Source organism: Corvus brachyrhynchos, unplaced genomic scaffold (assembly GCF_000691975.1).
Source record: "Corvus brachyrhynchos isolate BGI_N302 unplaced genomic scaffold, ASM69197v1 scaffold14, whole genome shotgun sequence".
Taxonomy (NCBI): domain Eukaryota; kingdom Metazoa; phylum Chordata; class Aves; order Passeriformes; family Corvidae; genus Corvus; species Corvus brachyrhynchos.
The window spans coordinates 22220554-22235121 of NW_008239110.1; the positions used below are offsets into that span (position 1 = coordinate 22220554).

The 14568-nt window shown below is 39.3% G+C and overlaps 1 protein-coding gene across 1 annotated transcript in view; it reads right to left on the reverse strand.

The window, feature by feature from the left end:
• Positions 1-370: 370 nt before the first annotated feature.
• The window catches only part of NOX3 (NADPH oxidase 3), a 41386-nt gene continuing 27188 nt past the window's right edge, over positions 371-14568 (reverse strand). Inside the window, exons 11-13 of the mRNA XM_008637891.2 lie at positions 8236-8382; positions 4908-5032; positions 371-2702 (exon numbers count right to left, since the gene is read on the reverse strand). Coding sequence (XP_008636113.1) covers positions 2576-2702; positions 4908-5032; positions 8236-8382 — 399 coding nt within the window. The 3' untranslated portion in view covers positions 371-2575. The remainder of the gene's footprint in view (positions 2703-4907; positions 5033-8235; positions 8383-14568) is intronic.

The window sequence follows — 14568 nt, forward strand, 5'->3', positions numbered from 1 at the left end:
GTGGGAATAAATCAAAGCAGTGAAGAGATGCCATGTTGAGCCAGAAGCTAAATGTTACATCTTGTTGCATGAGGCTGGGGGGAGAACAGATCCTGTTTTTCTGGCAGCACAATATCTTTGTGCTTGTTACCTCCGATCCAACCCCATTAAGACAATCATTCAGAATCTGCAGGAAATTGTCACCTCTTTCTTTCATGCAATGGCAGCTGGTATTGGTGCCTACACATATTTCTCATTTCCTTCAAGATTTTCAACACACATAAAAAAAAAGAAGCTTAATTTATATTAGAAAATGTGTCAGCTTACCCTGAGGCTCAGCATGGGCACCAGGGGAAAAAATAAAAGATAAATGCCTCTAGGTGAACTGGCAGAGGCTCTAATTCTCTACTCACTTTACTGCTACACAGTATGCTCTGCATTAATCATTTCACATAGGCAGGGATTTGAAAAACCTTCAACTATTTTAAAACAAAGATGCATTGCCCTAAACTTAACAATAATACAACTGTATATTGTGGAACAATTTCAGTTCACACATACCATATCCCCTAGTAGAAGATGTATAAAATAATATTGGAGTCTTCTCTGTCATAATTTTTATTGTTCTGTTTCTTTTGTCTATACAGTTATGTCCCCTCTAGTGGGCATTCTTTGTCTGTGGGTAAGTGTACATATATAATGATGTCATTTGTTGTCATTCAAGTGCTGACATACACTGGATGTTTCCTATCTCCCATTTTTATTATGTGGCTGGATAAATGCATTATATGATCCTAGTGAACTGTTACACCTCAGTCCAACTCAAATATGGGGTGTTTTTAACTTTCTGTGCTGGGACAGAGGGGAAGGTTTTTTCTCCCTGTTGTAGCTTATGGGAATGTTGCATGATGGGGAGGGAGTGGATGAGCAACAATCAAATGATGGTGGACTGGAGCAACAAATAAAGTGTGCAGGATGATGTGAATAGGAGAGATGTCACAACCAAAAAAACAGGGCAGAAGGGGGCCTATTCCGAGGGTATCCATGCAAACTAGCAAGTGCCTACAGAAAGGCAGAGTGGGGAAAGCTCTAACACCTCTTTTGGAAAACTCACATGACTGGATGCCTTTCTGAAGTGCATTTACACTAATACACATGGCATGGAGAGGACACAGGAGGAATTCAATGTTTAGAAGTTTCCCATGCAGAGTGGTCCTAGAGAGAAGAGGGTTCCAGGGGAACTGGAGGATTTTCAGGAACCACTTTCTCCAGGATCAGAGATGATCCCTCTTGCTGTGGACTAAGCCAGTCAAAGGTGGTAGGAGGCCTGTATGGTTGAACAAATCCATCGTGACAGAACTGAAGCACAAAAGAAGGCATAGAAGAGATGGAAGAAAGGACAAGTGATGCAGGAAATAGAGACAATGAGTGTGCAGGGATGGGGTCAGGAAAGCCAAAGCCCATTGGGAGTTAAATCTGGTGAGAGAAGTGAAGGGCAAGAAGAAGAGCTGCTATGCATGCATCATTAGCAAAAGGAAGGCTAGGAAAATGCTGCTTTGCTGCTGAGTGGGGGGGGAACCTGGCGCCCAAAGCCATGGAGAAAGGTAGAGGTACTCAATTCCTGTTTTGCCTCGGTCTTTACAGATAAGGCTGCATTCAGAGATCCCTGGCTTCTGAGGCAAGCTGGAATATCTGAAACAATTAATACTTACCCTCAGTGAAGGAAGATCAGATTAGGGGTATTTTAAACAAGTCCATGGAAACTGATGGGATGCATCCACAAGTGCTGAGGGAACTTGAGGGATTCTTTATATTTGAATAGTCATGGTGATGAGAGAAGATTCCTGAGAAATGGAAGAATGCTAATGTTGCTCCTCTTTTCACAGAACCCGCTCTGAGCAAGAGGTTTTGAGTAAAAGCCAGAGGTGCCTTCCCACCTCAATCACTCTGTCATGAAACTTTTTTCCTCGGTTTCAGTTGCATGTCTCAGGAGATGCATTTGCTGAGTGCAAAAATTTCTGGAGTTTCCTTAGTACATATTGGTCCATGGCATACACAGACACCATTCCCACGGAAATGACAGGTGTAAATGGTGCATAGTTTGGTAGGGCAAAACTAATTTGTTCCTTTGGAATTTGAAAGGGTGTATAGAAATAGTATTGCTATGGCACAAATGTAGTGTGGGTATGGATGTATGTGCAGTATGAGTGTAAAATCAGACACCAGGAAGGCAAATGGTTTCAATGGGCATGATTTAAACAGCAGGAATGTATTGCTTGCAGTCATACACAACAGCAAAGTACAGTTCTAAATGTCCATTTTACTGATGCCTTTTTCTTCAAAGGTTATGGTTTGTGGGTTTTTTCACACAGTGTAGAGGGATTCATAGCATCATTAAGTAAGCAATGAAAAGGCTAGGGAAGGGGTCCAATTCTTTAGTTGGCATAGGATGGCATGTTTCCACTGAAGTCAATTTGCTCTTTCAATTTGGAACTCTCAATATCTGGTCTGAATGCTGCAGAATGAGTAGAGGATGGGAGAAGGTGATAAAACATACACAATTTGGTAATATCTATATACAGTTAAGAAGTACAGCCTAGAAACTTTCTTTGTTATAGTGAAACTGAACTCCTCTTGGATCAACTGACGAGTATGAATTGCATGTCTTTTGCAGGATCTTAGAGAGAGCCTTGGGTCCACAGAAGAATACACCAATACTGTTGCTGTAATCACAATAACAACAAAAAACATGAGAGTAGCAGGGTAAATGGATACACTGTACCTTTTGGCTGCCTCCAGCTTTGCATCTTTTCAAATGGCTTTTTGAGAAATGCATTTGAAAAATCTTGTGTTACTGTATATTTTGTGTTACATACTGTATAATTTGTGTTGCTGCATTAGAGAATAATAATTTTAATACTTTCATGTTTATTATGTCTTATTACATTATTTATTAGGATTGCTATATTAGAGGTCACAGACTGTTTTAAATGGTACTCTTTGGTTTTGATCTTCATATCTTTCTCAATCAGAGAGGCAAACATACTGCTTGCACTGAAAATTTTAAGTGCTTTTTCTCCAGCTGAGTTAATTTTTTTCCTAAAAAATATACAAAATGCTCAGTTACTTCTGAGTTTTCTTCTCCTCCCCCCTCCCCACCACGTCTAACACTTTTCTGCCAAACAATTTTAAAATGGCTGATTTAATATTTGTAAATAGGTACTTCTTATAAAATAAGAACATGACAAATGAAACAAACAATTGTGTTCATATGCGCACAAGCATTACAGGGAGCTGGTAACCTGGTTGCCTGCTAGAAACTGCCTAAAGGGTTTGCCTCCAAGTACACTACACTTATTGTTTTAAAACGTATATGCAAACACAGATGCACACATGCTGTGCTGCTGGGGAAAGCTCAGTCTGCATAAACGCAGAGGAAGTGACAAGTGATAGCATGAGTTTAAAATGTTTGCTCCTCTAAAGAAGCAAAGGGGCTGTGGATATGATTTTGGTGCCCAAGCCATAGCCCCCAGCAGTCATGCCCATATTGCTCTGGTGCTCAGTTGCACCAGGTTTAACCTGCAGCGGTGTATATCTGCTAATCTGCTAAAAGACACTGTTCCAGCCAAGGGGAACTCTGTCAACCTAGGTGCAGGGGCCCAAAATTTAGTCAGTTCCTAAAACTGATTGTTTCATTACACAGTAGAAACTCTTCAGTTTGACTCTTGAATCTTCTATAACTCAGAGCAAGAAAAAATAGGGTATTCTTTTCTCATTAGGAATCCCTATCTCATGCAAGGTTTTCTTTAAAAGGTTGGACATTTACCATAAACATGGGCATCTAGGTTCAGGAAAAAAATGGAGATTTTTCTGTCAGTTTAGGACTGGCTTTCTACAGAACTACCTCAAGATCCAGTATAGAAAGCTAATGCCCATCTCCCCCTTAAGCAGCAGAAAAACATTTTTATCTCATCTGTACTTAACAAAAGTAACTAACAAAAAGTAGTGTTTCAAATATAACTTTAAAAGCTGTTTATACAGTAGAATCCCTATGAAAGGTCTTTCAAAAGTCATATTTTCTATTTCTTGGCCTTTTTATGCTTTCAATCTTTCATATTTCCTGATTGTATTTATTTTGACCTCCATCAAGTGAATTCTCTATTACTGTTATTTTTGCAATTTTATGGTATTCTTGTAGCTTACTGTATTCTCTTTGATCTCCTCCCTTTCAGCTTTTTCTTGGGTCTTTTTCATCTTTTAAAAAAAGTTTTCTTCTTTTTCTTTTTGTATCTCTGTCTCCCAAGTGCAAGCCTTTATTTTGCATTAACAGGTAAATGTTTGGAAATCACAAAGTCACAAAGATTCTGGAATTTTCTACTGCTGAACACAAAATATTTCAAATTCTTGCTTCAAAGGCTTTCAGGAACAAAGAAGCTTTTCTCAGACCACTAGCAAATCCACCAAGTTCAAATGAACTGTCTTTGCCAGCAGAGATGAACTAATAACAGAACAGCATAGTCTTGCAAGAGCAGCCAAATATGTTAGGGGAACAAACATATCCTTGACATCATAAGAAAAAAATCACAGTTTATCTCTTTAATAACCATCTTCAAGGGAAATTAATGCTACTTTGTCCTTTGTGCAGAACAGTAATTGGATTGTGTGTTTCAATTATATCTGGACAAAGGCCAGGATATTGAAATACTTCTAAATATTAGATTTTCTTGTCCAAAAATTAGATTTTATTGGCATTCTCTTTCCGAGATTTCTTCATTAAAAGCTTCATTAAGCATAAATCTTCTTTCCACACAGCAAAAAAGAAGAAATTATTTTAAAAGGGTCATTTAGAAGGGTTTTCTCTCCCCTCCTCCCACTGTTTATGCTGAGAGAAGAGTTACCTAACAAGGTTAGAAACCAGCCTGCCTTACCTAGGATGGTTTTCAGCTAGTTGCTTGAACTCATTGTCCCAGTTTGGCCTTCCGTAACAGGTTTTCTGTCTCAAACCAGTAATTACATCCATCTTGTCATCACAGTGTAGAGCTATGTGAGTAGCCTAAAGGCAAATTTACAAGATAATTTTAGAATCAACAACATGTATTCCAAGTAAGAGGCAAAAGCAATAATGCTGCTTTGCTGGGAAAGGTGGAATGAGGGAAAGGAAACCATGCAATTATCAAATGGGAGAAGAGGGAGAGGGAGAGGGAGAGGGAGGGGGAGAGGGGTATTCGAGAGTTCACAATATTACTAGAATTGTAAAAAGCACTTCCAAAAGTGCCTAAGACCCAAGTCCAGGCATTCCAGTGCTGATGGAAAAGACAGTGGATATACCAGCTCAGCAGGGGTAAAAACAGGGGTCCAGCAGAGAACCACCCAGATGATGAGGGGTCTGGAGCATCTCTCTTATGAGGAGAGACTATGGGAGCTAGGCCTGTTTAGTCTAGGGAAGAGAAGACTGAGAGGGGATCTCATTAATGCATGTAAATATCTCAAAGGCACCTGTCAGGAGGATGGTGCCAGACTATTTTTGGTGGTGTCCAGTGGCAGGATGAGGAGCAATGGCCATAAACTAAAACTCGAGAGTTTCATCTCAATAAGAGAAAGAACTTCCTTATGCTGAGGGTGGCAGAGCACTGGAAGAGGCTGCCCAGGGAGGTTGTGGAGTCCTCTCTGGAGATATCCAAAACCCTCCTGGACAAGTCCCTGTGTAACCTGCTCTAGGTGAGCCTGCCTTGGCAGGGGGGTTGGGCTGGAGGATCTCACGAGGTCTCTTCCATCCCTAAATATTCTGTGATTCTGTGTAAAACCCTCAATGTTTTGACTTTTCTCCTCAGGTGGAGGCACATGCAAAGAGTGGATCACCTCAGGTGATCCACTTCAAGTGAGCTGCATCACTCCCAGGTGTCAGGACAGAAATCCTGATTTTCATGGGCATTTACTGTCCTTCAGCTCCTATATTACACCCATTACTATGCTGAGTACTTCCCAGGTGCATTTAAAAACAAAAACCACTGTCACTCCTAATTGTACTGCCATTAGGTAGGAGTAATATGCTTGTTTCCACTACAGACTATCATCATTGCTGTCACTACCAAGAAATTACTGGAGGAAAGTAAGTTTAAAGATGGGCTTTGCATTTAGTCCAGGCCCTAGCATGAACTAAGCATTGTTATCTTCTTTTGCAGAAGCGGTGGCTGGAATTTAGATCCATTTCCTGGGAATACTGTTTATTTCTTCTTCTAATGAGTCTTCCGTGTTCCTTACCAAAACAATTATTCTCGTCAAGCAAAGTTGTCACAAGATGTCATGTTTCTAAAAGCTTCTTCTTGTTAGTTTGAGCCACTGTCATGAAGGACTTGAAATAGTGTAAGAAAGAACTTAAAGTGTTTGGTGAGTGTGGGAGGTAAAAAACAGCAGATTTTTTGAATTGTTTGCAGCAAAACTGTCCCATTGAGAAGATGGGCTGTTCCCATTAAGTGGAAGTTTCCCAGAATTTTTGGTATTAGCTTTTGCAATTGCTCACAGTGTTAAAACTGCCTAGGAGACTCAGGGGTATTGCAGGGAGCAACAGGCTGAAACACGAGTGCCCGTCCAAGCAGAGGCAGACCATGTGCCTTATCTGCTTGACCATCTGTTGCCAACATGGAGTCTGCAAAGAGCTCAAAGCATTGAACAAACATATCTGAGGAGGAGACACGTGTCAGTAAAGGAGGATGTGCTAGACGGTGAAAAATGCCCATCCTCCTCGGGTTCAGCTTCACTTGACTACTGGTCACCTGTATGGTGAGACAGGGAGAGAATGCAGAGAATGTTTTGATTTTTGCTAGGGGAGAAGTAAAATATCACTCAAATATTACTGGTGCTGAAGCTCAAATTTTGAGGAGTGAACAGGAATTTACTAAGAATAAGTAAGTCCTGTAAGATGAGGGAGCTTTGTGGGTATCTGAAGAAGGTGAGGCTGTTACTGAGCACAGTGCCCAGGTCAGAGTAGGAGGAAAAGCCACTGAAGACCATTCCTCCAACAGGCGTGGAGATAGATGATAGGGTTGAAGAGAAGAAGAAGGCCCTTCAAAAAAGTGCAGGGCACACGAGTGAAGAGAGACAGATGCCCCAGCAAGAACAGTTGTCACCCTACCTGACTTCTGGCCTGATGTTTGCCCAAGAGCGAAGTGAGGTGATAGTTGAGAGATGAGGGCAACTTTGTGTTTTGTTAGGACAACTTTGTGTTTGTCCCCAATAGCTTCTTTAACAGCAGGTTTTAGGTAATACCCTGTGATATTGCTAATGCAGAGCAGTAGTTTCTGTAACTGCGGTATACTTCACAATGGGAGTAGATTTTTCTGAATACAGCTTTATGCACATACCTTATTACTTGTCAGAAGCTCTAAGGAAAGAAGAAAGAAACAATGGGGTTTTTGTATCAGCAGAGGCAGAAAAGGAAAAGCTCTATGAAATCTGTATTTTTTTCATCTCTACTAGACAGTCATTCAACAGAGACAGCAGGAAATAAAAAAGTAGAGCAAAGACTTTCCTGTGAGCGTTTTTCTGGCAGGTGCCTAACTTAATCACTGCATGGTGTGAGTGATCCATTAAAAAGGAAAGAGAGAGAGAGAGAAAACCAACACATTTGTGTTTAGGTAAAGACTAAAGAAGTTGAATAATATTGACCCAGTCTAAGAATTAAGTGCCTGAGGTGGTATGATCCAATGAAATTATGAGATGGCAAATTTATAGTCAATCAGAGAAAATGTCTTTTCAAACAACATGAATTAGACCGTGAAGTTGTTTGCCAAAATGTTCCAAGTGCAGCAGTTTTCAAAAATGCACTGGATATATATATATGGATGTGCACAACAGAAATTACAGTAAATAATAGGAGTAAACGAAACCTACACTTTTTAGACAACCCTCCATGTTTCAGTACAAAAGTGCCAGAATCTAATGAAAGACTGTTCCTAAGACGTAGAGAAAATGTCCCTTGACGAGCTCCTGAAAGCTCTATGCACTTTTCTGTGAGACACCTGGTAACCATCTTCGCCCAAGGCAAGATGTAGGAGTGGAAGAATCACTGGCTTGATTTCTCCATTCCTGTTTTCCTAAATGTGAGAAGCAAACAGACATCTTAGTGTCTTCATATTTACAGTTCTTTGTCTCTCTCCTTCATCCATCATTTATTTATTCAGCTGTTCCTGTTCCATATGTTACCATACTGGAAAAGCAAGGTACATTAACTCAGACTTGTAACAGTTTCATTATTACCTGACTTTCATCCCAGCCAGTAAGAAATATATGATAGCTTAGAAAATCATTTTTCCATTTTTCAGCCATTTTTGTTTCCAAATGGAACAGAAGATCACCAAACCACTCAAATGCTGATGGGTCTCGACAAATCCAGTAAAAATAAACCTGTCAAATAAAGTAAAGAGATTTAACAAGAAGCAAACTTTCAATGAAACTTCTGAATTACTGGCTCAACTCATTAACCATATAGTGTTTGACTCTTCTCCACTCTAAATTTATTGTAAACATCATTACATGTAATTTTGATGATTTAAAAATTTGATTTTCATCCTAAACAATGAGTGAATATATTAATGTGCTAGTGAAAATAGGCAATGGACGAGCTTCCCATATACCCCTGCCAGTGCATCTCAGCTTTGATTTGTAATACCTAGTCCTTCATTTCTTGCAAATAACTTGATGATTATTTGAAAATTTGGATTTATTTAATTTCAGTTTCATTCAGCATTGACACAAAGAATTCCTTGTTCCTCAAGACTTAGCCATAGGTTAACTGTTGATGTTGCCAAAAGATAGTTTTGTTCTTCAAGTCATATACCCTGTATAAAACAGGTGAGACAATGTCCCTATTCCCGTTTTTAAAAAATATATTTCATGTTTAAATTGGAGCATCTGGTTCCTAGAGAAACCTGAATCTATAATTCTTTTCTAGTTCCTAGACAAACCTGAAACTGAATTTACAGTTGCCAAAGGGGTAAAATGGACCGCTATCTCTTGATCAGTTTTCTATTGTTTGAAACGCTCCTCTCTATCAAAAATTGATACAGTTTCTCTCATCCAGATTTCACTAGTTTCATTTTTCATCTTTTTTTGTTTGTTGTCTATTGGGTTGGAGAGCCTGTTATCAAAGTTTTTTCTGCAGGTAGAAATTAGAGGCTGGGATCAAGCCATCCTATAATTGTGTCTATGGCAAACCAAACATTCCTGGGATCTGTCACTGAGAGGCATCCTTTAATCATTCCTATGGCTTATTTTTCCTACTCTACTGAAGTAAATCAAAACTATAGCAGATTTGTGGGGTTTTTTTAAAGAAAGAAGCTAATTTATTAATATCTTGGCATAAGGTAATGCTTGCATAGGAAAAAAAATCTTTCAAAGAAGATGGTTAGTCATTGTCCATATGATGATAAGTTTCTATTTCAAGAATCCTTCCTCTGGCATCTTCAGCTGGAACAGTGAGAGTCCACAAGAACCTTTTTCTGTGCAGTTTTTATAGCCAGCTGTCAAGGGATTATTGTGACCACTCCTGCATGTGCATGATCTATTGTGATCTGTTGTCTTAACTGCATATAAAACATCTTGTAACTAATTAGCTATTTCTAGAAGGCTGTCCTGTATGACCATTTCTGCAGGAATGGTTTCTGATGACCATTTGCAAATGTCTGGTCTGTGTACAAGTTAGTAAATTTTGCAACAGGAACTGCCTCAGGACTGATGAGATTCCCTTGTCCGGGTCTTATCAATGCACTGAGACTCAGGCCCTCCTAGGCCTGTCAGGAATTACCTTAAGGAGTCTTCATCACAGTCATGATTTCCCAATTGGAAATCTCCTCTAGCAGTGCTGTGCTGTGTAGAAGACTGGGACCAGTCCATCCCCTGGTTTCAGCTCAGTGCCTTGTATGAAGCCTATCCAGATGTAGAGATGACTCCACTGTGAGTTCCTGTACTACCCAGAGGATGAATGTCTGAAATTCCCAGCCTGTCTGCCCAGGCACTACCCTGATGGCAGTCTGCAGTGCAATTACAAGACAAATCTCATTGCAATTCTTATTACTTGAATTCTGTAGTTCTTGCCACACACTCCACCATTATTTTTGACCAGATGGTGCCAAACCTTGAATGGGCCTCTGCAGGCTGTGTATTTTCATAATTTATCCAAAGATGTAATTCACAAACATGGAGGAAGTCTAAAAATACACAATTTCAGATGTAAAAGGAACAGCATGAAAGACAATGTTTAAGCTTATAAAAACTGGATAATTGGAACTTATTTTATTGTGACTGTGATTTTTATTTTGTTGCAAAATCCCTTAGCTTCCTCCAGCTGATCTCCTTTTCTGCTCACCAGCCCCTCTGTCTTTTATTGTACTGCAATCTCAAAGGTGACCTGGAAGGTATGTCCCCAAAGCAATCATTGTGGTAACTCTAATGTTTTGGAAATTGTAGCCCTTTTCCACAGGATCAATGAGGTAAAAATGCGTATTGGACACTTCTGAAGTGAAAAACCAAAGAAAGAAACCAGAAACCTATAAAGAGATTTCCCGAAGATTTAATATACTAGGTTGTCAGACTTCTGGTAAGGTGGTGGGAGAAAAACGTGGTAATACCATGCTTCAGTGGAGATTTGGTAAAAGACACTAACAGTAATTTGAGATGCTTCCTAGATCTGAGTGTACTATAAGGGACCATCTGTGGTTTATGTAAGAAATATAAATGATGTATGATCCCAGAAACAGAGATAAGGCATTCAGGGTTAATTAGGGTATCTTTACAGCCCAGGAATAAGACTGTCTGTAGAACTTTAGTACTAACCATCTTGGCTGTTTGCTTTTTCCCCTTCTGTTTCAATACTTTGCCTTAAATATGAACTCATTGCTTTATGGAGGGGGGTTGCTGCTGATTTACACTGGCATAGGTTATCAGGAAAAAGCAAGCCCACTGACTTTATAGAATTTCATATTTGTGGCCAACAGGAGCATTATTTTAAATTACCAAAACTAGGTAAGATTTATAGCCTTAACCTTTATGTAGCTTTTTTGTCTCTGAGTCCTAAAGTCCCCACTTGTTCTATATCCTCAGCACCTCGAAAATCAGCCCACTGAGTGCTGTCAGTCTGTATCACACCATAGCTGTTGATTTATAGTGTGAAATTTCTTCCCCCAGACTCTACTTGATCATCTTATTTCTCAAGTTTTTTCAGCAGTTCATTTTGTGGAAATGTATATTTAGTACATGTGTGTGGAGAGGAGATATGTATTTCTAAACAAATAAAGAATTGTTCATGGGGTAGCAACTGGGAGCATGTGGGCAGGACTGGGGGATAAGCACATTCAGAGAAGGAGGAAGAAAAAGCTAGCCAGTGAGCTGAGACAATATGGTCTTCAACTTGGGGAACTGGTTTCCAGAACATCAGACTATGGATCTTGAAGGAGTGCTTTTAGCTGTTTGCAGGCCTGGCTGTCACAGTCAACTGACTGTTGCCAGTCCAACCAGCTGGGTCAAGCCACCTCTGGCACAGCCCTGTCAGGAAAGGATGCAGCTTTCTGAAGCTGCAGACATTCCTTAAGCTCATCCCACGGCACCCATTGAGTTGCCTCTTATTTTCGTGTTACAGGTGGCGAGCATTTGGTGATGAAGAAAGACTGTCATTATACGAAGTATTCTTCTTGGCTGTGATTATAATCTTAGAAAGAAAAGAGATAGTGAAGAAGGATGGCCTACGAGTAAAAGGAATTAGTTTCCCTTTTATCAAAGAGGACTTCTAGTCTAATATGTTAAAATAAATGGTGTTTACAAAGAAGTCTTCCTTTCTTTACACTGACTGTCCATAGCATAGCACAACATATTACATGTACAATTAAAATACAATAAATCAACCAAAAAAATTAATCCTTATTAAAACAGTAGAATAAAGTAGCACCAGTGCATTTCTATAATCAAAAATTATTCTGAATCCGTTTTTTTTCTTATAAGCCTCATACTATTAACTGACTGCAATTCTTTAGGACCCTTAAAAATCTGGTTTAGATTTAATGTTTCATTTGTCTCCACCCACCCTACTGCCATCAATTGCATTCGTCAGTTTGATGGCTTGCCCAAGCAAACTATCTTAAATTTTCCAAGTGCTCTTTTTGCAAATTGAGTTAGATGCAGTATTGCTATTAATCAGATCTGTGATGCAGGGGGTTGAGTAGTCGTTTATTTCTGTAATGCTCTGCTCCCTTGCAATTCATGGATATTTATCCTTCAGTTTCCCACATCCTGAATTTTGTACAACGGACAAGAGCAAGAGCTGTGTTACCTCTTTCCTGTAAGGTGAAAGAACGTTCTTGGTAAATCAGCTTCCATCATGAGGGAAGTCATTAATAATTATTTGTTGATAAGCATCCGTCTGTTTCTCCCTGCTCCCTGAAGGCAGAGTTGGACCTGTAGCTCTGGGCAAAGCCAGCTTTTCACTAAAGGGGTGTCCAAGGAGGACATCTCTCATCCCTGACTCTTGCTGCTCCATTGTAGACATGAAAATCCCCTGCAAAAACCTCTTAAATCTGTAGCTGGGCACCTCACTGCAAGCATCCAGTCCTTCCTGCTCTTGAGTGTACTACATTACCTGTGGGCTGTAGCATACAAAAAAAAATCAGAGGTCTTCCCCAGTGTAATTAATTCAGGGAGCCACTCCAGGTAAGGCACAGCAGTGCCTGCAGCCTGGGGCATGTGGGATGTGGGGGTTTGGCAGCCTACAGGAGGCACTGACTTCAAGTTAGGGTGGCAGCAAACAGCCTTTCCTATAAATGCATGACAAGGTTCAAATCCATATTCCTAAATATGAAGCAAAAAGCTTTAACTGTTCTCAGATAAGATCAGAAAGATGGTTACATTTGACAGAAGAAAGAGTCTAGATTTTTGGGTCTTCAAGACAAGATTTTTGTGCAGAAGGCTATGGACTGGGGCAGGGATTTACCTCAGGCAGGGAAGTTGGTCTCAAAACAAATGGAAGAGGCTGATTTTGTTTTCTTCTCAGTATGTAGCTGAACTTAGTGCCACAACATGTTATGGTTGTCTAATGTCTACATGGATTCAGAAAACAGTTAGACTACTTCATGGAAGTAAAAGCTACAAAGGGATATTAAAGACAGAGGTACAGCTCTCATATCAAGGTGTTACTGAGCTACGAGTTGCTCAATGGTGAGAAAGTGTCCCCTAAAAACCAATCACCATATGATTTTTCTGGTCTGTATACTTTTCTCTAGGTGTTCATAAAGAGCCACTGTTGGAGACAGGATACTGGGCTAGATGGATATTTGGTGGTACTCAGTAGGACCTTTCTTATGTCTTTTGTAGGGAAGAGAAAATGTTTTCTAGCACTAGAATCTGATGGATCAGTACAATTTTATCAATTTCAGTAGCAATTGATCTGAAAAATGAGACCACTAATGTGAAGGGAAAAAAACCCCAACATATTATGCATAACTAAAGCCAGTAGAAACTTTCCAGCCATGACTAGCAGTACATGCAAAAAAATGATGGGGAAATGAGGGCTCTAAGGCTATTTAATTGTGAAGAATCAATTAGATAAATGTGTAGTCCTTTTGATTTGTTGGGTTTTTTAAATTATACAGCTGCAGACATTATGGAAACTATGAGTATTTATATCTCAACCATATGTGGGCAACACTAAGAAATATTCGTTCAATAAACGTAATGATAGCTGTACTCAAATCAAAATGAAGTTGTTAAAAAAAAGAAAAACCTCTTATTTATTTCCTTAATAGACATTTCTATGGTACTCATCATGGCAGAAAGAGAGTGCTGAATACTTTGAGGAAGATTAAATTATTTGTAATTATACCACAAGTGGAAGCTTTTAACCAATGGAAAAAAAAATGTGGAGCTACCCTGAGATTAATCACTCTCACTGAGATGACTGCTAAATTTTTTTAAGTAATGCTATGAACTTCCCCATGACCTTTTATCCACACTTTCAAAATATTTTACAAGCACTGATGAAATTTAGCCTCATAACACCTATGAAAAATAAACATTGCTATTCCCACTGCACCAATAAGGAAGCCAAGATATAAGAAAAAGGCAATCCTGATAATTTTGTATTTCACAGGAATTTAGAAAAAGTGAACACTCTAGCAGAAAACCATGACAGAATGCATGATGCATTTATTTTTTCAGGCACACTTACCCGAGATTCTCCCTAAGCTATGAATGAACACCCTCAGGTATACTGTTGATGCATAGTTAAATTCTGTTCTTTTCCTCTTAAGATAGCAGCAATGACAATAATAACAACACTTTTACTTGTATACATGTAGAATATACATAATATACATATATAAAGTTTATATGCATATGCATAGCTCTCCTTCCAGTGGAAAAGATCATCCTGGTACAATCGTAGTGTTTGCAAATACACTTCTTTTCACATATAGCATGTATTTCTATTTTTATTTCCCTCCCTCTTCAGTGCTTTTTCTGCCTCAAAGATCCCCCCTGGCGATTTGAACCTGTCCTCAACTCCTCAGTTACTAAAATCTCAGATGCTTTTTCAGTGGCAGCTTGTCA